At 42.9% G+C, this 23,075-nt stretch overlaps 1 protein-coding gene across 1 annotated transcript in view; it reads left to right on the top strand.

Annotated features, from left to right (window-relative positions):
* Positions 1-23,075, top strand: part of LOC140507319 (uncharacterized) — a 58,182-nt gene that overhangs the window by 12,086 nt on the left and 23,021 nt on the right. The window contains exons 6-9 of the mRNA XM_072615433.1: positions 2,985-4,664; positions 18,985-19,308; positions 19,539-19,750; positions 19,804-20,429. Coding sequence (XP_072471534.1) covers positions 2,985-4,664; positions 18,985-19,308; positions 19,539-19,750; positions 19,804-20,429 — 2,842 coding nt within the window. The remainder of the gene's footprint in view (positions 1-2,984; positions 4,665-18,984; positions 19,309-19,538; positions 19,751-19,803; positions 20,430-23,075) is intronic.

Genomic DNA, 23,075 nt, shown 5'->3' with positions numbered 1-23,075 from the left:
TCACTACTTATATGACCTTGGGCAAGTCATTTAACCCCAATTGCCTCATTCTGGGTCATCTCCAGTCATCCTGATGAATATCTGGTCACTGGATCCAGGTGACTCTGGAGGAGAAGTGAGGCTGGTGACCTGCACAGCCCTCCCTCACTCAAAACAAAGTCAAGTACAAGTCATGTCATCATTTCTCTGATGGCATGGTCTTCAGCAATGAAGGACAAACACACACACGCTAGACCCCTTATCCTATTGCCCAGCCAGGCAGCAGCCTTGGATCACATCCCACCATTCACTTCTATACATATGCTGCTGAATGAAGGTAGAGAGAATCACACAGCTGTTCTCACTGGGTCCACTACAAATTTATGTTACATAACCTCAACTGGGTCTTTACTGCAGCTTGGCAATCCTGCTTTACTCCTTTTATCATTTCCATATCCCCTTCTCCATGGTGGCTCTTCCAAATCTTTTCATTCCCTCAATCCTCCCATGGCTCCTTCTCCCCCGACTCTCTCAGCTAAGAACCCTGCCTCATATTTTACAGAATAAATGGAGGCCATTCGCTGTGAGCTCCCTCTTCCTCTTCTCTTGTCACTCAGCTGCCTTCTGTCACCATCTCTTCCTTCACCTTTGTCTTACATGATGAAGTGATCTTTCTCCTTAACCAAGATTAACTCCCTCTACTTGTTTAAGCCATCAGATTCCCATCTCCTCCAACAGATTGCTGCCTCTGTCATCCCTGCTTTTTAACTTAGCTTCAGTTCCTCTCTACTGGCTCATTCCCTGCTACTGACTACACACGTCTCCCCCATTCTGAGAAAAAAACCCTCATTGTTCCTTCCACCCCCACTAACTATTGTCCTATATGTCTTCTGCCCTTGGTAGTTAAATTCCTTAAAAAGACCGTCTATAATAGGTGCCTGCACTTCATCACTTTCTTTTTAACCTCTTACAGTCTAACTTCTAATCTTATTCCACTGATACCTCTGCCTCCAAAGTTACTAATGATCTCTTAGTTGCCAAATCCAGTGGGGGTTTTTTTCAATCTGCTTTCTCCTTGATCTTTTTGCAGCTTTTGACACTATTAGTCACTCTTTCCTCTTTATGACTCTCCTAAGTTTTTGTTTCACAACTCTCCTGGTTTTCCCCACACCTAACTGACCACTCTTTTGCTGGATCCTACTCCATATCACTCTTAATACATGCACAGGGTTCTGTCCTGGGCCCTCTTCTCTTCTCCTGTACAACTTCACTAGGTGATCTTATCAGCTTCCATGGCTATAACTACCATCTCTATGCTTCCCCGTCTCATTCTCTATACTTACCTCCAATCTTGCATCTCCAACTGCATTTCACACATCTAGAACTGGATTCCAGTAGACCTCTTTAACTCATTATGTTCAAAATAAACTCCCTAAGCCCTCCCTTTGCCTCTTACCTTCCCTATTACTATAGAGGATATCATTTCCAATCATCCTGATGAATATCTGGTCACTGGATTCAGATGACTCTGGAGGAGAAGTGAGGCTGGTGACCTGCACAGCCCTCCTTCACCCAAAACAAAGTCAGGTGCAAGTCATGTCATCATTTCTCTGATGGCATGGTCTTTGGCAACAAAGGAGAAATACACACACACTAGAGGATATTACCATCTTCCCAGTCCCTCGCACTCACAACCTAGGAGTCATCCTGGATTCCTCATCCCCTATGTTCAAGCTGCTGCCAAAGCCTTCCAATTTCATCTTCGCAACATCTCTCAGATATGTCCCCTTCTCCTCTTACAGTGCCACCACTCTAGTTGAGTCCCTCATCACTTCATGCCTTGATTATTATAATAACCTCCTGATGGATCTGCCTGCCTTAGGTTTCTCCCTATTCCACTCGAATTCATGTTCCATTCAGCCACTAAATTGATTTTCCTGTAGCACAGATGCAGTCATCACACACACACACACACACACACACACACACACACACACACACACACACCACCACACACACACACACACACACACACACACACACACCCTCTTCACTACTTAGTAAAATCCACTGGCTTCCTCTCAACTTTAGGATCAAAGACAAATTGTTCTGGCATTTATAGCCCTTAATACTGGCCCCCCACCCCCACCAATCTTTCCAGTCTTATATCTTACTTCCCACCATGTAATCTTTGATCAGTGACATTGACTTCCTTGCTGTTTCATGAATAAGAAACGTCATCTCTTGGTTCTGGGCGTTTTCTATGGCAGTCCCCTGTGCCCAAAATGCTCTCCTTCCAAAATCCAAAAGCCTTTTCAATTTTAATGCCTTCCCTCTTTTAATTATTTCCTATTTATCCTGTATATAATTTGTTTGTAAATATTTATTTGTTGCCTCCTCCAGTTAGATTGTGATATCCTTGAAAGCAGAGTGATTTTTTTTTTGCCTCTTTTTGTATCCTCAGCACTTAGCACAGTGCCTGGCACATAGTAGGTATTTTTAAATTGGCTTATTGACTGACTGGATAAGGAAGATATAAAGATAATGAAACTCAATTCCTGTTCTAAAGGGTACATTAAAAATACACAAAATTCATAATGCAAAATAGAGCATGAGTAATATAGAGGTACACATAATGTATTGTTTGAGAATTGAACACTATTGCAAATTCTTGTGGTCATTTAGTTAACTTCATTATTTAGATAAAAATGAATCTTTAGTTTGAATCCTTATAATTTATCTTTTCAACCTGAGTTAGCTGTTTGTAGTTGTGCTTTTATGTGTCATACTACTACAGTACTTAAAACAAGCACACACTCAAACTTGGAAACCTTCAATAGAGAAAGTAGCCTAGAGTTGTAAAAACAGGCAACATCCTCTTGGGAAAGGTGTGGCATGGGGCGGCGAGGTGTGCATAGAGGACTCTTCCTCACCTGTTTTCTCAGTGCTGTGAGAAGGTGTTCATTTTTTTACTCGTATCTAGGGAATCCTATTTTTTTTTTCAGATTGGGAAACTAGACACGAGACTAAGGAATCAAATTTAAAGCAAGATATGTCTGGTGAAAACTCATCCCAGGAACAACTAATAAGGGATGGTCCTGAGGATTTGGTCAGGGATTGGGAATATCATGGCAGGTTTGGGACAAAACAGCAGGGGAACTTGGGGAAGGATTCAAAGCAAGTACTAATCACCCACAAGAAAACCCCTGACACAGTGAAAAAAATTACATCACAGAAAAATTCCAGTCCGCAGTCAATTGTTGTGACACAGCAAAGTGTACCTACAGGAAAGAGTTTCCATCAGCATGATGTACGTGAAAAGACCCTCAAAAAGCTGTCCGACCTAATTAAACGTAATAGAATTGCTTCAGGGAAGGAATCTGGTAAATATAACAAATGCACTAATGCCTCGAGTAATCAGTCAGATATTATTCAGTGTCCTGAAGTACTCACTGAAGAGAAATCTTACACATATAATGAATACGAGGAAGACTTTAATCAGAAGGAATACCTGACTCAACAGAAAAGTCATATTGGAGAGAAGACCTATAATTATGATGAATATGGGAACATCTTCAGCCAGATGGCATACCTTACTAACCAGGAGACAATTGATACCTGTAAATACAGTGATTGTGAGAAAACCTTCTCTGATGACTTATCCCTCACTAAACCTCAGAGGATTCATAAAGCAGAGAAATCCTATAAATGTGATGAGTGTTGGAAAGTGTTTAGTAACAAGTCATCTCTTACTCAACATCAGAGAATTCACACTAGGAGAAAACCCTATATATGTTGTTCATGTGGAAAAACATTCCACCAGAGCACAAATCTTATTCACCATCAGAGAATTCATTCAGGAGACAAACCCTGTAAGCATGATGAATGTGGGCAGGCCTTTGGTCAAAATTCATCCTTCTCTGAACATGAAAGAAATACAGGAGGGAGAGGTTACAATTGTAATGAAAATGGGAAATCCTTCAGCCAGAGAGGACATCTTAGTAAACAGAGATTTAATATTGGAAAAAGCCCATACAAGTGTAATATATGTGGAAAAACCTTTAGCACTAGTTCATCCCTTATTGAGCATCAGGTCTCCCATGTTGGAACTAACGCTAAATGTAGTAGAGGTGGAAATGCTTTTGGACAGAGCCTTGTTAAGCACCAGAAATGTGTTATAGGAGAGAAGCCTTATCATTGTGATGAATGTGGGAAAACATTTAGCCAAGGTAGGTGCCTTATTCAACATCAGAGAATTCATACTGGAGAAAAACCTTATATATGTAATATATGTGAAAAGGCTTTTACCCAAAGGGGAAATCTTATTAAACATAGGAGAATTCACACTGGAGAGAAGCCCTATAAATGTAATGAATGTGGACAAGCCTTCAGCCAGAGCTCATCACTTACTGAACATCAAAGAATTCATACTGGTGAGAAACCCTATCATTGTAATGTGTGTGGAAGAGCTTTTGGTCAGGGTAGGAGCCTTACTCAACATCGGAGAATTCATACTGGAGAGAAACCCTATAAATGTACGAAGTGTGGTAGAGCCTTTAGTCAGGGTAGAAACCTTACCAGGCATTGGAGAATTCATACGGGAGAGAAACCCTTTAAGTGTAATGAATGTGGGAAAGCCTTCAATCAGAGGGAGCATCTTACTAAGCATCATAAGTTTCATACTGGATAATGCTCTTATAAATTCTGTAGAAAGATCTTTAGCCCAAGGATAAACTTTGTAAAACATCCACAAATCAACGCTATAAATGCACTGAATACAGGAATGCCTTCAGCCAGAATTCATGTCTTACTGAGCATCAAATAGTTCATCTTGGTAAATGAATTTTTTTTTTCTAAATTTAATGAACGTCAAAAACCGCCCCCCCCCCCCGCCCCCAAACACTTTGGTCAATCTAGAAGCCCTGTTCAGTTTCAGAAAATAAATGCTAAAGAGAAACTGCATTATGTAACAGATGTGGAAAAAAATAATAGTATCAGGCCATCCTTTACTCCAAATCAGCATTCATGATGGCAAAAAGACTAAGTGAAGTAAATGTAAAGCCAGGTGTGTTTGAGTCCTCATAACAGACTTCAGGTCAGGGTTATTCTGCACATACAGGCAGTTCTCGCTTTATGTAGGTGGACCATTCCACAGACCACTATGTAAAGTGATTTTTACTTCAACATGAATTACCCACCTACTTCACTTACCTGTGTAACAACAGCATATATACCTTTATGCAAGTCAGAAAATGTACTAAAATGTACCATGAAATGAAGCAGAATTATGAAATGAAAGGTAAAGTTCTTGATAAAATATGCATAGTGCTTTACTGTAAAGTTACCATAGGTGTGCAGTACATTGCCTCTTCACCCATTACACTTACTGGTGATCGACTGCAACTCTTTATGAAGTGTTGAAAGATAATCTTCTTTAGTGCTTTACTGGAATAAATCAGGCAGGCTTAGGAAAAATGTGGTAAAAAGGAGCTAATTGTTACATACAAGGCACATGTGGCTGCTGTACTTTGCTGTTCTGTACTGCAGCTTTTCCTAAAAGAGGACTGTCATGTTTACCTATGCAGCCTCCATCCTCATGAGAAGACTGTCACATATACCCATTAAAGGGGATGGGAAATCTAATTCAGTAAAGCTATTACGACAAGAATGTCTGTACTCCACTTCTGACTAGCATCTGTAACTACGACTTCCATGATTTAGAGTTCTCAAATTCATCTTCAATGAAAAATTCCTATCCTTAGCTTTGTTAGATAGTGGCTTTTTTTTCCCCTTGTATATCCAAATGCAGATTTCTTTCAGAATTCTGCAAAATGTGAATTTATGTAAAGTGAGAACAATCTGTGTTATGCTATACATTGGACAGATTTGTCTTTCAGTATTTGACAAGTTAAACTTGTCGTTTGAGGTATCAAGATATCTTATGTACAATAGCTTTATAGAGGGCCAAGGTGCACTGATGAAAGATGTGAAATGACAATTGCTTTACTCAGTTTTCTTTAAAAATAACACTAATTGAGCACTGGCCCTGGAGAAGGGAGAACCTGAGTTCAAATCCAGCCTCAGACACTTGACACTTACTAGCTGTGTGACCTTGGGCAAGTCACTTAACTCCAATTGTCTTGCCTTCCCTCTCCAAAAAACAAAACAAAAATAACATTAATAAAGGGGATTTTGTATTAAAGTTAAAACATTAACATTTAAATAATTTTATTTCTTTACCATTTAAGCATTGAGGAATAAAAGAAATAGAACCCCAGAAAAGTTTTGTAAAAGGTGTAAATGTTTGTGCGGCTCTGAGAGCAAGACATTCCTAGGCACATGTTTTCTGCACATGAGCTGGCTCTCCTGAGTGCAGTCCTGTAAAGCATCCTCAGGTTTTGAATGTTTAATCACAGAATTAATTTGGAGTAGCAAGGGAGCTAGGGAAATAGGAAAGAAGGGTGACCATAGGTCTTGGGAAATAGAAGGCATAAATCTCACTTTCTTTGGAAGTTGGGTGAGAAATGATGAAATTATTTAAGTAAGCACCTATGCTGACTGAGTTCTGTGTGAGATAAAAAATTATCTGTGATGTTCCTTGTTCCCTTGGAATTTATAGTCTAATGTGGTGATGTGACACATGTTATATAATGCAAAGTAATACATACAGGTAGAAGAGCTATCTGTAGACTCTTTCTTTGCCACAATCAGTTAGTTACCATCCCATACACTGCCTTCTCTGGGCCAAGACTTCTACCTGTTTCATGGTCTTCGTCATCGCCCCAACACTTGCACTCATATCTGGAGAGTTTAGAATCTGTGTATGTATTCATGTCCACTTGATTACCCTGGCCTCCCAGCTCACTGCTGTCTTATGACTAAACTGTCCTCACTCCATCTTAGCCAAGTACAAGGATGTCTGGACTCTGCGTCTGACTGTCCTCCATAACTGTGACTTCCATGATCTAGCACTCTCAAATTCATCTCTAACCAAAAATTGCTGTCCTTAGGCTTTTACTTTGCCTCACTCCTCCTAAACATATTCTTCATTCTCATCAGTACCTTTAACCTTCTACCCCACTCTTGTCTTGAGATTTTATTGACTTTTAAAAAAATGATTCAAAACTTCTTTTCCCTAACACCTGATCTAGCTATGTTCACTCCCTGCCCTCACAGTCTTTACCCATGGATGACCAGTTCTACCCTATATTATAATAAGCCACCCCTGAATCACTTGTCCTCTTGTCCTGTCCGAGCTATGCCTTGCCAAATCCCAGCCCTGAATTACTTTACTGATCTGCTTCATCTGCTCTTTCCATCTACACCAATGTGACTTGCTAGAAATTTCTTGTCTCATCTCAACTGGATCATAGCTGATACATACCACATCCTTTTATTCTTCCCTGATTGACTATCACATTTCCTGTAGTGTTGCAACCCTCCTCTTTATTCAGGTTTCCCTTCTCATCCATTTTTTATCAGATGACCTTACCTTCTACTTAACTGAAAAGAAATGGCTGTCCATTTTGAGCTTCCTCTTTTCCCCTGCACCACAGCCCCAAATTCCTTTTCATCTTCTCTGATTTTCTCCACCTTTGCTTCAATATCTGAGAAAAAGACGGTCCTTGCCAAAGCCAAAACCTCTTTGTGTTTTCTAGGACCTATCCTCTTCCATCTTCTTTGAAAGCTTTGCCTTTAACCTTTAATCTCTCCTTATCTGCTGTTTCCTTCTCAACTGTCTTCATACATACCCAGGTTTCCCCCATCCTTCAAAGGTCCTCCTAAGTCTTCACTTGTCCCCACCATCTCCTCAAGCTGTTCCTATATTGTTTCTCTCTTTTATGGCCAAATTCCTAGAAATGATCATTTGTACTGGTTGCCTTCATTGGTCACTCCTTAATTCCTTGTAAGCTGACATATGACCTGAAGCTTCTCTCTCCAAGATTACCAAGGATCTCTTAATCACTAAATGCAGTGCCCTTTTTTAGGCCTCCTTCTGCCTGACCTCTGCACATTGGACAGCCACTCCCTCCTCCTGGACTCTCCTACAGTTATTTTTCTTTGATTGTTCTCCTCCCGGTCTTCATATTCCTTTTTATTCTCTTTGCTAGATCATCATCTTTTTCCTACCTACTAGGCCTGTTTCTCTTGTTTAAACTTTTTCCTTGGATAAGGCCGTTGCTTCTCATGGCTTCAGTGATCTCTGTGTAGATGACTCCCAAATCTGCATAGCCAGCCCTGTTCTATCTCCTGAACTCCAGTCTCACATCTCCACCAATATTTTCAGTAGGTATCTCAAACTCAGTTCGTCCACAACTCTTATTTCCTCCTAAATCCATCTCTCCTCTAGACTTCTTTTTTGTTGTTGAGTACACCATAATCCTTTGAGTTCCCTAAGTTCACATCCTCAGAGGAAGTCCTCTCTGTTTTCCCCTTTGTCTCATTCTACCACTTGCCAGATGTTGTTGATTCTGCTGCCACAGAACTTCTTGCATCTTACCTTTTCTCCATTTATATAGCTTCTAACTTAACCTAGAACCTAGACTAATAATCTAGACAGACCTTTTTATGGAGAGGATTTGTTCTGTGAAGTTTGGATTCAGTCAAAAGGGCCTCACTTGACCTAGAGGGCCATATGTGGCCTTGAGGCTGCAGGTTCTCCACTCCTTGTAACCTCTCACTATGGCAATAGCCTTCAAAACCTTCCCTCCCATCCAGCCTACACAGATCTGGCAGTGATAGCCTAAAGCATGGTCCTGACCATGTTGTTCCTCTGCTCATAAATTTGGAGAGGTTTCCTGTCATTGCTAGGATAAAATGCAAAATCCTCAGCCTGGCATTTAAATAATTCTCCTTTATGACTCATATTTGCCTTTCCATTTTTATTTCATATTGCTTCCTTTCACACACTCTTCTTTCCATTCAAATTGCCATGTCCTCTTTCATGTCAATCTGTTACTTTACACAGGGATGTACTGCCACCTCACTTCTGCACAGCTATGTTCTCCTCCTACCCAAACCCTTTCCTGATCCCTCCCTTGATTAGTGCTGTCACTGCCCTCCCTCCCTCTTTCCATATAATCAGCCCGTCTTTTCTTCCTGTAATGCCATTCCTTGAGAGCTTCCTCTTCTCTGAAGTTTTTCATTGGTTATATACTGTAGCCTGCTATGTTAACCCTGCACTTTCTATTGACCTTTGTATGAAAGATATATTTAGCCCTTCGAAGACAGTGATGTTCCATTAATTGTCAAATAGTAAGGCTACAGTTCATTGTGGAAAATTGCTTTCAAATGCCTGCTTATTTTCTACTTATGTCTTCAGCAGGAATGACTCTTAAAGATTTTGTATAGATGGGAGGGTGGATATAGAGGTCATGAGTTAAAAGATCTTTTAATCACTTTTTTTTATATTAACAAAGTTTGAGATTTTTTCCATGTCTTTGGAATATTCCCCCAATGTCCCTCAATGCCTTCACAGTTGTATTGTTCCCAGCACACATCCTCTTTAAATAAACTTGCTCAAATCTGACAGCTTTTCCATCTTTGTTCTCTTTACTTCAATTTCTACCTCCTCTATCAGCACCTTAGAGACTGTGACTGAGAGTCTGGGTGATTCCAGTGTCCTTGATGGTGAAAACTATTTATTGAAATGGTTTTGGCAAATCTTTTCCATTTTGCTTATTTGCCCGTGAGATGCCTTTGTTTAGTTGGATATCTTGCCAACCTTTCTTTAAGCTGGTTTTATCCTCTGTGCTTTATAAGCACAATACTGCTCATAATTGTCATTCTTTGTAAGATTTCACACACAGATTTATACTGTTTCTAACTCAGTCTTTGGCAGCCACCTCTCCATTTGGCAAGCAATTTAGTTGTTTGCTGACTAAAGCACTTTCTAGGGTCCTTTGGTTTTCCTCTTGCAATTAATTTACATTGGTTAAACTTCTGGATGTTTAGTTTAATTGTCATTGATGTCATTTCTCTTGTCTTATTCCTCATTTCTAAATTTTCAATAATTTGTTAATTCAGGATTAATTCTCTTTAATTGTATGCCATATCTCTTTAAGACAGCAAGGTAGCTTAGTGAATAGAGAGTGAGTCAGGAGTCAGGAATAACTGAGTTCAAATTTGACTTTCAGTACTTACTGTGTGACCTTGGGCAAATCACTCTCTTTGCCTCAGTTTCCTCATCTGTAAAATGGAGATAATAGTAGTATGTCCCAGGGTTGTTGTAAGGATCAACTGACTTACTAATTGTCAAGTGCTTAACACATAGTAGGCTATATAAATGTTAACTATTATTATTTTTCATTTCATTTCTTACAAATTCTGATCTTAACACTGAAAAATCAATGGTCTCACAGGGATAACTTCCATGTCAATAACAAATGTTTTGCTGTCTTTTAAGAGGTAATTGTTTTCATTTTTATAGCGTTGTTTGCCATGCCTTTTTATTTTCTTTAAGAAAGTCTTCATGGTGTAGAGATGTACGGCTTCTGCATAATCTACAAATCTTTGACCCCTCTCATTCTTTCTCCTAAACCTTACTTTTCCATATTTTTATCCCAGTCTTTGCCTTTTCTCACTTTTGCAATGAAGTCACCACATATCAGAGTATCATTGAGATGATTTGGAGGGTCTTTGTAAGTCTTTGTAGAATTTCCCTAGCACCTTGTCCTTAGTGGTGGACTTTGGTGTGTGTGAGCTGTAGTTATTTCATGGTGGCCTTTTTTTATAATACCTATCTTATTACTACAATACAAGATGACCAAATCTTCATTGAGATAATGTTTTTTATTCTTTTGTACATACAACAGAGCCTACTCTGCCATCACTTTTATTCATCTCTCGGAAGAATACCTGGGAGCCTTCCTTCCATTTAGCTCTAGTTTTCGTTTTCTGATTTCATTTATAGCAAAAATTTCAAGACTGAATGATTTAGCTCTTTCAGCAATATGTTCCCCTATTGGTCACTGGCCAACCTTTTCTTCCTCATTAGGTCGTGGTGAGTGAGTGCCAGCAGAATGGTGGGTTTTGCCATAGGCTTTGAGTATGGCCCTGCAGCAGACTAGATCTGGCCTCCAAGTCCCCTCTTGGTTAATTTAGGTGACACATCACCACTAGAATAGATATTTGGAGTCAGTTTTGTTATTTTATTTTGGTCATGGAATAAAGAAAAAGAAAAAATTGACATTAATTCTGTCTAACTTCCTTCTATTTTCTGCACTGACAGTGGCCCAGTGTCAGGGAAGGGGGCCGAGAATCACAGTTGTTAGACAAACTGTTAACATTCATTCAAGATTTTAAAAAAAAGTTTATACTAGAATGGAAGTCTTTAATCTTATTTTAAAATGTCTACTTGAAACAATGAAATTATGTGTGCAATAGAGTAACAGAATCATTCGCACTTAAAAACAGGTACAAAACAGTTCCATTTCACTGTTTATATCTGACACAATTTTAGAAGTATTACCTATAGGAATAATGCATGGGAACAGTTTTTAAAAAGCACTTAATAATGAAGAGGCCAGACATAACTCTTTTTGCAGATAGCATCACTGAAGTTAACCAGATCATTAAAACTACAGTTGAGAAAGGGTATTACTTACGCTGGCCCACTCTTCATGTTCAAAAGCATGTACTTTGGCCAATGGCATGAACACTTCCTTGATTCATACTCTAATAAAGCACTGAACCCTTGCCTAGGGAAGTGGTCATTAGTATAGATTATATTATATATTAGCACAGTCTACCTTGTGATTACTCCCTCTGAACTCACCTTTTTACAGTGCAGACCACATGCAAAGCTGTGGTGTAGTTTTAGGGCATACTTTAGTATTTTAGGATATCTAATGCTAAAAGCTCTAACATTTGGGGTAACTTTAGTTAAAATTTATGGTTTAGGACAGTGGCATCAAACTCAAATAGAAACAGATCTCTGTTGGCTGCATATTGACGTAGAAAACGATAAATTAACAGTACCTATATTGTATTTTTATTTATTTTGTTAAACATTTCCCAATTACATTTTAAATTGGTGAGTGCAATTGTGACACATCTGTTTGAGGAAACAATGCTGTTTTAATGTGAAGAGCCCTGGACTTGGAGTCAATAAACTTGACTTTGAGTCTTGGTTCTGTGACAGTGAGCAAACAAATCACTTTGCTCAAATAAGGTACTCCATTTTCCTCTCTGTAAAATGAGGATACAAATATTTGCACTATCTACTTCACAGGATTGTTGTGAGGAAAGCTCTTTGCAAACCCTAAATAAAGCACTTTAAAAATGTAATTTTTTTTTTTTGTTGAGTAGTTTGTTTGTGGTGGTTGTAGAATCGGAAAAGCACGGACTCTAGGGAAAATCTACTGTGTATCTTTTTTTCTTCTAATTCCATTCTAATATTATCTCACCTTCTAGAAGGCATTATTGGAACATAGGTTCTCATGTGGTACTCCTGACCACTCTGGACCCTCTAATGAATTAGTACAGTGGAAAAAATATTCAGTTTGGGTTCAGAAGTGCTGGGTTTGAATCCTGCCTCTTTTCTGTACTACCCCTTGCTCAAAGAAGTTCTCTCAGCTCAGGTTTCTTTTTCTATGAAATGAGAGGGTGGAATTAGTGGATCGTTCCAGTTCTAAATTCTATATTCCCTTTAACATACTCTATTAAGGAAGAACATGGCCTAGGTTGAGCCACATATAATATGAAGTTGGCGTTATGAATGATGAACAAGTTTTATAATGATGGTAATTCTTCAGAGCCTAATTATTCCATAGCTTCACTGCCATAATTGAGGTTATGAATCTTCCAAACTCACACCCCAACTCTGGATGGTAGCATCACTATGTATTGAATCATTAACTTACATTTGGGTTTTTTATATTTAATGTAGCAAGACATCCTGCCTGGTGGTCAGTTTTCCCCCAACATTCATAACATTTCTACCCCCGAAATGAAAGGGAAAAGCATTTGTTTACTGTGTCCCTAAGGACTATGCTAAGCTCCGGGTAATACAAATGGACAATCAAGACGGTGCCTCCCTTGTAGGAAATCACATAATTGGGAGAGAAAGCACATAAAGATGGGTTCAAGATCTTGTTGCATTCATGGCAACAAGGCCAAATGGAAAGGCCAAATAATATGGATGTGCTGGGAGGGGAAGGAAGGCTGGCCTGGAGTCGTGCACAAAATGGAGGCTTTAGATACAACTTGGGAATTCAGCAATGGGAGAATGGGGCCAGATATTCCTTTGGGGGATGGGGGTGGGGGGGAAGTGATTCCTTTTTTTTTTTTTAAACTTTTTCCTTAATTACATGTAAACAAAACATTTTAACACCTATTTAAAAAATTGGAGTTCCAAATTTTCTCCCTCCTCTCTCCCCTTCTTTAGAAGGCAAGTAATTTGATATAGATTGCACATGTATAGTCATGCAAACCATTTCCATATTAGCCATGCTACAAAAGAAAACACAGACCAAAAAAACCCAAGAATAACAAAATAAAAAGAAAGTATACTTTAGTCTGCGTTCAGACTGCATCAGTTCTTTTTCTGGAAGTGGGTAGCATTTCTCATTGTAAGTCTTTCAGAATTGTCTTGAGAATAGGTAAGTTATTGACAATTGATCATTATACAGTATTGCTGTTATTATGTACAGTGTTCTGGTTCTGCTCATATCACTTTGCATCAGTTCATTTAACTTCTCGAGTTTTTCTGAAAGTATCCTGCTCATCATTTCTTATGGCACAGTAGTACTCCGTTACAATCCTAGACCACAACTTGCTCAGCAATTCTGCAGTTAATTGGCATCCCCTCAGTTTGCCACCACAAAAAGAGCTGCTATAAATAATTTTGTCCAAAAAGATCCTTTTTTTTTTCCTTTGATCTCACAAAGAGATATTGTAAGTTGACCAAGCTGCAGAGATGAGTGGACAAGCTCCCACAAACTTGAGGGAAGTTTCAGGAATGGACAGCTACAGGGGCATGATGCATGTGAATGCACAGAGAACACATCAACCAACAGATTTATAAAAGAAATGTACAAAGATCGGAAACAAGCCAAGTAACAGGATGAAGGTAATAAGAGCCTGACACAGTTCTGTAAAAATCATGTCAGGAATGCCAAATCCCAGAATGGGCTGAGGCTGGCAGGAGATGCAAAGGACTACAGAAAGGGGTTTTAAAAATTACATTGGGAAGAAAAGAAGGATCAAAGATTGGGTGGCTAGGACAGTTTATGTTGTTGTTGTCCTTTGTCTTTGAAGAGAACCAAAATGACATCACCATGATAAAGTGAAATTTCAGTCTGTCCACCTGTGGCTGATCAGACCAATATGAGCTCGGAATACTCTACCACAGGTTGGGCAGATAGTCCATATGAATATTTGGGGTGGATATCCCAAATTTGCGCATCCTGCATTTACTTTGTGCTGTATCAATTCTGCTTTGCTCATAGAGCATATCACCCTTTCTTATGTGGGCATACCATGCTGAGCAGTCCTGTGCCAGTGTCTCCCATGTTGCACAGTCAAATCCAAAGTTCTTGAGAGTGTCCTTGTATCGCTTCTTCTGGCCACCATGTGATCGTCTGCCTCATGCAAGTTCTTCATAAAATAGTCTTTCTGGCAAGTGTACATTTTGCATTTGAACAGTGTGGCCAGCCCATTGGAGTTGTGCTCTCTGAAGCATAGTTTGAATACTTGCAGTTCAGCTTGAGCAAGGACTTCATTGTCTGGTACTTTATGCTGCTAGGTGATCCTCAGAATCTTCCTAAGACAGTTCAAATGGAAGTGATTCAGTTTCCTGGCATGGCACTGGTAGACTGTCCATGTTTCACAAGCATATAACAATGAGATCAGCACAACAACTCGGTAGACCTTCAGTTTGGTAGTCAGTCTAATACTTCTTCTTTCCCAAACTTTTCTTTGGAGCCTCCCAAACACAGCTAGCTCTGGCAATGCATACATTGTCAGATTCATCATTGTCAATGTGTACATCCCTGGAAAGTACACTACCAAGGTAAGTGAACTTATCCACGGCATTCGAAACTTCTCCATACGTTATAACTGATGGTTCCACGTATGGATGGTGTGGTGGTGACTGATGGAGCACTTGTGTTTTCTTGGTGTTAATTATTAGGCCAAAATGGGCACAGGCAGCAGAGAATTGATCCATACTTTGTTGCATCTCAGCTTCAGAGGCTGCATTGAGAGCACAGTCATCTGAAAAGAGAAAATCATACCAACACTCCCTCCACTTTGGTCTTGGCTTGTAGCCTTTTCAGATTGAAGAACTTGTCTTCAGTACAGTAGTTGACTTTGATGCCATGTTCATCTTCATTGAAAGCATTTGTCAACATGACTGAAAACATCATGCTAAAAAGCCTAGGAGCAAGCACACAGCCCTGTTTCACTCCATTGGTGACTGGGAAGGCATGAGAGCATTGTCCTGAACCCGGGCAAATATATGATCATGAAATTGATGTTCAATGCTTATGAACTTCTCCAGGCAACCAGATTTTCACATAATTTTCCATAAGCTCTCAGGACTAACAGTGTCACAGGCCTTGGTCAGATCTACAAACGTTGTGTACAAACCTCTGTTCTGCTCCTGGCATTTCTCCTGGAGTTGTCAGGCAGCAAGCACCATATCGAGTGTTCCTCAGCCCTTCCTGAAGCCACACTGGCTCTCAGGTATATGACCATCTTCCAGGTGAAGGATCAGCCTACTGAGGAGGACTCTAGCAAAAATTTGCCAACAGTGAGTAAGAGAGAGATCCCCCTGTGATTGTTGGAGGACCATCTATTCCCTTTGCCCTTATAGAGATGGACAGTGGAGGCATCTTTGAACTCTTGGGGGATAACCTCCTTTTGTCATATAACTTGAAAAATTTCAGTCAGCTTTTGTATGAGCAATGGTTCCCCTACCTTGTAAATCTCAGCTGGAATAGAATCAGCACCAAGTGCTTTGCCACATGAAAGGAGCCTAATAGCCCTCAAAACCTCGTCTTCATTTGGAAGTTCAAATAAGGAGGGATTGTCTTCAACCTGAGGTCATTGGCCTCAACATCGATTGTTGATGGTCTGTTGACAACACTGTGGAAGTATTCAACCCATCTCTTTAGGATCATGCATGTCCGTATCACTAATCAATGTAGCTTCATCAGCACTAGTAGTTGTGATGCCTTATAGGTTTTTGGTCCATAAATAGCTTTCAGGGAATCATAAAAGTGCTTTGGATTGTTACTATCAGCATAAAAGTGAATTTCATCTGCCTTCTTACTGAGCCAGGAATCTTGCATCTCTCTAAGCTTTGCTTGTTCTTTGCTTTTGATGGAATTAAATGTTGCCTTCTTAGAGGTGGATGAACGATCCTGCTGGTAAATCCTGTGGAGTTATCATTTTTCATTTAGCAGTTTCTGAATTTTCTCATCATTTTAATCAAACCAGTCTTGGTATTTGTGAGTGTTCTGACCTAGAGGACCAAATGCAGTGCTGTACACCAAGTCTCTGAAAGCTGCCCACTCCTTTTCTGCTCCACTGTTGCCAACTGTGTGTTGGCTCAACTTTCCCTCCAAGTCAGCAACAAACTGTTCACACTCAGAGAAGAACTCTTAATTTGTTAACATTAATTCTTCTGGTAGTCATTTTGCCTTGGGGGTGGCACTTTTGATGAGTGTGAATATTTAGGTTGGAAAGGATAAGTCTATGATCAGTCCAGCACTGTGCACCACACATTGCCTTTGTCACTCTCATATCTTGTCTGTCTCTTCTTACAATCACATAGTCTAGTAGAAGCCAATGTTATCTAACAAGTATTGTACAATCAAATATTAAACTTAATCTCTCTGGTGGTTTCTTTTTCTTCCTTTTCCACTGGCTCTAGTCTACTACAGTTGCTGCATAGGCATTGGCTCCTGGTGGCAATTGATCTGCTCAGTATGGACATTTCCTTCTCTTGCTCGCATCATCACTACTGCCAGTGGGAAATGCATAGCTGTGACTTTTCTGTAAGGGCCCTGGACCAAGGAAGTAAGACACAAAAGGCAAAGACAGTTAGCCCTTCCATACTGTGACTTTCCCCACTGCAGTTTCAGTATATTACAGGTTGGCATAAGAAATTAAATGAGAATTTTGCGGGAATTTTGCAGAAGCTGCAGAGGACACAGAGCCTATGAAGAAATACTTAACCCAAATTTTACAAAAAGGTATTGTAAATACCCCATAAAATAATAAGAAAAAGAAACCAGACTTGTGAGAAATGAATATTTTTCTCTTATATTTAATAAATAGTTATTGTACAAGCAAGGTTTGTCCTCTTTTCTATTTTCTCATCTCAAAACTAACCAGTGTGGGAAATCTTGCTTAGAGATTTACCCAGGTCAAGACCTAATCAAACAGTGAAAGAAATTCTAAGTTAGGGCTAACCTGCTCATTGTGTTTGCTCAGACAGGTCTGGGGAAAGGGTGATTCTCCTTATTATCAAGATGAATATGGAAATTGAGGGCTCTTTTGATCAAGATTTGAGTGACCTGAGTCACATACCCCAAGACCTTCATTTTACTATAGGCCACCATTGTGTTAACCAATCAAGTTGATTCCCATTCCTCAGGAACACCTACTCTTCAAAGGGTGTATCACTGTGACCCCACCACTATCAGGAGTCTTTGATCTAAGAGAGACGGCCAAATGACTTATCTTTTTATTAATAACTTGCTGGCCTTATTTAAAAAAATGATTAAATTACACAGAAAGTATGTCTCTCCAATCTTTTTAATCGTCACAGACTTCTCTGGTGTGAAGGGCAAAAAAATTTTATGTGCATTTCCCAGATCACTGGAGGTGCCATGCCCTTAACCCTCTCAAAGTGGAAGGGATAACTATAGTCCCATCTCAGGCATAAGCTTGCCTAAGTAAGACAAACTCTGATAGCTTGAAACAAGATGGGGGCCAGGGCATCAGCCCTTAGGTTGGTTCAGTCATCATCTCACCTGGGAAGGAATTAGTGATTGCACCTTTAGTGTACCATGGGACATGGGAGCATATGCTCTAACATTTGAGGGCAGTATGGTGGAAAATGTTGTTAAGGCACCATTCCTACTTGGATCTTTTGGTCTTTAATTCCAATCTCTGCCCTTATGAGATCTTGGGCAAGTTAGTCATGGACGGAATGTTCTCCACAATCTCTTCCAGGGTTTCCGACATTTCGTGACTATGGGAGTCCTCTTGCCAGGGTCCTGCAAATTCCCAGATGAAGGAGGCACCAGCATGTTCAGATTTTCTGATGCTTAGAAGCATGTGGAATCAGACTGTCCTTAGCTTTAGAATTGGCAATAACTACCTCCCTTTCCATCCCTTCCCCTTGTACTTCCAACATACTTCTTTCTTTTCATCCTCCATCAGTCCACTGTCACTCCGTCTTCCTTCAGTGCTCACTTGTGTGTTACCTCTGCAGACTTCCACCGTTCGCATTATTCTTTTCAAACTCTAACTACCTTCTGTCTACCCTTCTGGCTTCATGGATTGTATCTTTCAGTGGCATTTAAGCTAATCTGGAGGGCAGGTTTGTTGGATCAAATCCTTCCCCAAGCCAATTTCCTCAGCTCCCAGCCAGTCCTTCTCCAGCAAGCTTATCTCAAGTCCTGGTGCCTTCACATTTCCTGTGCCCTGTCTTCCTCCCCATCTCTTAGTATCCCTAGTCCCTTCAAAGCTCAGCTCCAGTGCCACCTGAAAGCTTTCCAGCTCCCCCTAATACCAGACAGACAGACAGACACACACACTTTTGCTGGATCTAGCCTGGCAGATGCACGCATATCCCAAAATTTGTTTGCGCATATTAAGTGAAGAATTAAGGCGGAGGAAAAAGAGGAGCGTGTAAAAGCTGACTTGTAACAAAACCCTTGGATCTTGGCACCTGGTCCCATCATTTCCCGGCCAAGACAGGGAGGAGAGAGGGAAGCGGTGGGCTTCTTGGGCGCAGACATCATGAAAGCCTGACTTGCTCCGTGGAAGGAAAGGCCGCGCGAACGTGGACAGCCCACGGACAGCAGCGACGCTTCGTGCGGCGGCTGCGCGGCTGGATCGGGGTCTGCCGGTGGCGGTGCTGGAGGAGACTTTGGCGAGTCCTTGGACGGCCGGAGGAGGGCATCAGTGTGGAAGCTGGAGCTGAAGCCCTCCGAGAGGCCACGGAAAGAGGGTGCTGGGAGGGGCGGAGGGCGCAGGATGGACGGACGGACAGTGCTGCGAGCCCGGACAGAACGGGAACAATGTTTCCTATTGTCGGAAGCTCCTTGAGGGCAGGACCCACCTCCCTTATGTCGGTGTCCCCAGCTCCCGGTACAGTGCCTAGTATACAGGGGGTGTTTAATAAGTGCTTACGGTCGGCTTCCTCACTTCGATCCCACCCCTCCCAGGGAGGGCCCGCCTTCCAGCCCCGCCCCTTCCAGCCCGACCCTCTCTCCCCGCCCCCATTGCTTCTTTCTTTCAGGTCCCTCCTCCCGCCCCCATGCCGGGCGCTGAGCACGGTGCATTCTGGGGCTTGTAGTTCGCAGGGCAATTCCGCGCAGGCGCAGGGGCGGTGGGTGGGGCCACAGCCCTGGGAGCCCTGGTCGGGCTGGCTGCTCCGAGCTTTCCGGAGCGGGTGAGTGTGAGCGTGCGTGATGCGTGCGCGTGTCAGCGTGCGCGTGTGCGCCTGGGTGTGCGCGGCGGTCTCTGCGTGAGTGTGCAAGGGGGAGGGGCGCGCGTGGGCCGCGGGGCGCGCGTGCCGGTGGCCCGGCGGGTGAGTGTGCCTCGGCCCGCCCGCCGAGCCCTGGGGGGTTGGGGGGGCTGAAGGGCGTGTGCGTGGGTGTGCGCACGCGTGGCCCCGGAAGCAGGGGGCCTTGTGCTGGAGGCCCCGAGGTCGCCCGCATCGTTATAAACACTCCCCGCCATTTGAACCCTGCGCCCCCCCACGGATACGCGGGGAGACCCGGGGGGGCGTGGGCGCGCGGCCCCGCGGGGGTGGTCTCGGGCCCCTCCCATCCCGGACCGCGGAGCTGTGTAGGGGGGCCCTCCCCCGCCCCCTCCGCTGATCTCCCCTTCCGAGCCCCCCACCCCCACCCCGGGTCTAACGGGGCCCTGCCGGACAGCCGTCCCCACCCCCTAGAGCCCCCCAGGGTGGGTACAAGGAAGCGAGGCCGCAGTGGGACGTGCCCTCCCGGGGGCTCTGCCTGTCGCGCGTCCGCGTGTCTGTGGGCTGTGGGCACGAGCCCCCGCAGGGACCCACGCTTAGCCAGTGTAGATGGGGACACCGAGGCAGCTGGCCCAGGGTCCCCCGTCCGGCCCCCACATCGTCCTGCCCCCTCCTCTGTGTGCCAGGGGACCCTGAGGGTAGAGAGGGGGGGCTGGGGAGGCGTGTGTGTGTACCTGCCCTCGGAGGGGCATCGCTGCGGGCCCGGCCCGGCCCGAGTCTGGAAGGGGTGCGTGGCCTACCCCTGGAGAGGGGAGGTGTGACTGCTGGGCACTGCCAGGGTTGTTGTAGGCGCTTCTGCCTCGTGTCCGCAGGGCAGCGTGCTGCCTCGGAACCCCATCTGGAACATAGCTTGGTGATGACCCCGTCGTGGATCTCTGTTTAATGAGGGTGGGCAGCTGTGGCCCCCGGAGCTCTCGGGAGATGGGGCCATTTAGGGCCCCATTTCCTGTTCTGCCAAGGGGGAGTGACATCCTGTACCTGCCTGTCCTCTTTCACAGAGTTGTGAGAAAACAGCTTTTTTTCCCTGAAGCTTGAAGTGTTGGGAAGGAGAGGCAGCATGGCATAGTAACTAGAGAGGCAGGAGGACCTGAGTCCAAGTTTTGCCTCTGACACCTGGCTGTGTGGCCCTGGGTAAGTCTTGGGTCAGTGGTATCAAACTCAGAGATGGCCGCTGAACAGAACCTAAGGATCCTTGAGGGCCAGATATTGACTTAGAAATCACATGAACATTATATATAGTCTGTGATATTTTTATGTTGTTAAGTATTCCCCAGTTATCTGGCCTCGCTCAGGTGTGTTGTGGCCAGAGTTTGACACCTCTGTCTAGGCAGTTCTGCAGCCTGCATTGGACCAGGCAGTTTCCTCTTCTGGGTCTTCCTTATGTCAATGAAATAATAGGTATAGTTCCCATCCCCAAAGTGCTAGGAAGAGGTGAGTTGTAAGTTAGGAAAAATGGCAGAAAATCCTGAGGCCAGGAAGCTGAGGAGTGAATACTGGGACTTGGGTAGAGTGTGAAGACATTTGGGGATTGGGGCACTCAGGAGTGGACCTCTAGGAGGTGAGGGAATGGCCAGCAGAGAGCTAGCAGTATTTGGCAGAAGACGAATGGACAGTGCAGTTGGTGTGGGAACAGGCGGCACAGGGCAAGGCACCTCATGAAGCATAGCTGTGCTGCTCCCTGCTCCTTCTGATGAGGCTTTACTGGGCTCCCCAATCCCTACTGCCCAGGCTCATGCCAGTGACCATTTTCTCCTCTTTCTTAGAAGTGCTGAGGTGACAAGGTGTTTTTAAACCTCAAGCTTGCAGATGGATGGATCCGAATTCAAATCCAGCAGTTAGATATTGCAGTGGATAGTGGTAATAGACCAGGAGTCAGAGCATCCTGAGTTCAGACATTTACTAGCTGTGTGACCCTGTTCAAGTCACTTCACAGTCTTCATGTGTTGGGTTGGGTTGTGTTGGGTTGTTGTCATCCTTCGTTCTCAAAGAGGAACAAAATGACATCACCATGATAAAGTGAAGTTTCAGTGTGTCCGACTATGGCTGATCAGACCAATACAAGCTCAGAATGGTCTACCACAGGTTGGACACAGATAGTCCATGTGAATGTTTGGGGTGGTTACTCCAGATTTGCACATCTTATGTTTCCTTTGTGCTGTTTCAATTCTGCTTTGCTCATAGAGCACAGCCCCCTTTCTGATGTGGGCAAGCCATGCTGAGTGGTCTTGTGCCAGTGTCTCCCACATTGCACAATCAAATCCATAGTTCTTGAGAGAGATCTTGGGAGTGTCCTTGTATCGCTTCTTCTGACCACCATGTGATCGCCTGCCCCATGTGAGTTCTCCATAAAATAGTCTTTTTGGCAAATGTACATTTTGCATTAGAACAGTGTGGCCAGCCCATTGGAGTTGCGCTTTCCAAAGCATAGTTTGAATGCTTGGCAGTTCAGCTTGAGCAAGGACTTCAATGTCTGGTACTTTATCCTGCCAGGTGATCCTCAGAATCTTCCCAAGACAGTTCAGATGGAAGCGATTCTGTTTCCTGGCAAGGCGCTGGTAGACTGTCCATGTTTCACAAGCATATAACAATGAGGTCAGCAAAGTGGCTTTGTAGACCTTCAGTTTGGTAGTCAGTCTAATACCTCTTCTCTCCCAAACTTTTCTTCAGAGCCACCCAAACACTGAGCTAGCTCTGGCAACGCCTGCATCAACCTCATTGTCAATGTGTACATCCCTGGAAAGTACACTACCAAGGTAAGTGAACTTATCCACAGCATTCAAAACTTCTCCATTTGTTGTAACCTATGGTTTCATGTATAGATGGTGTGGTGGTGGCTGATGGAGCACCTGCGTTTTCTTGGTGTTGATTATTAGGCCAAAATGAGCACAGGCAGCAGAGAATTGATCCATACTTTGTTACATCTCACCCTTCAGAGGCTGCACTGAGTGCACAATCATCTGCAAACAGAAAATCATGCACCAACACTCCCTTCACTTTGGTCTTGGCTTGTAGCCTTTTCAAATTGAAGAACTTACTATCAGTATGGGTAGACGACCTCGATGGTTCATCTTCATTGAAAGCATTGGTCAACATGGCTGAAAACATCATGCTAAAAAGCCTAGGAGCAAGCACATAGCCCTGTTTCACTCCATTGGTGACTGGGAAGGCAAGACAGCTTTGTCCATTATCTAGAAGTTGGGCAAACATGCCATCATGGAATTGACATACAGTACTGATGAACTTCTCTGGGCAGCCACATTTTGACATAATTTTCCATAATCCCTCATGACTAACAGTGTCAGAGGCCTTCGATCTACAGATGTTGTGTACAAACCTCTGTTCTGCTCCTGGCATCTCTCCTGGAGTTGTCAGG

This window comes from Notamacropus eugenii, chromosome 5 (genome assembly GCF_028372415.1).
Source record: "Notamacropus eugenii isolate mMacEug1 chromosome 5, mMacEug1.pri_v2, whole genome shotgun sequence".
In the NCBI taxonomy this organism is placed as follows: domain Eukaryota; kingdom Metazoa; phylum Chordata; class Mammalia; order Diprotodontia; family Macropodidae; genus Notamacropus; species Notamacropus eugenii.
This window is presented reverse-complemented; position numbering and strand designations above follow the sequence as displayed.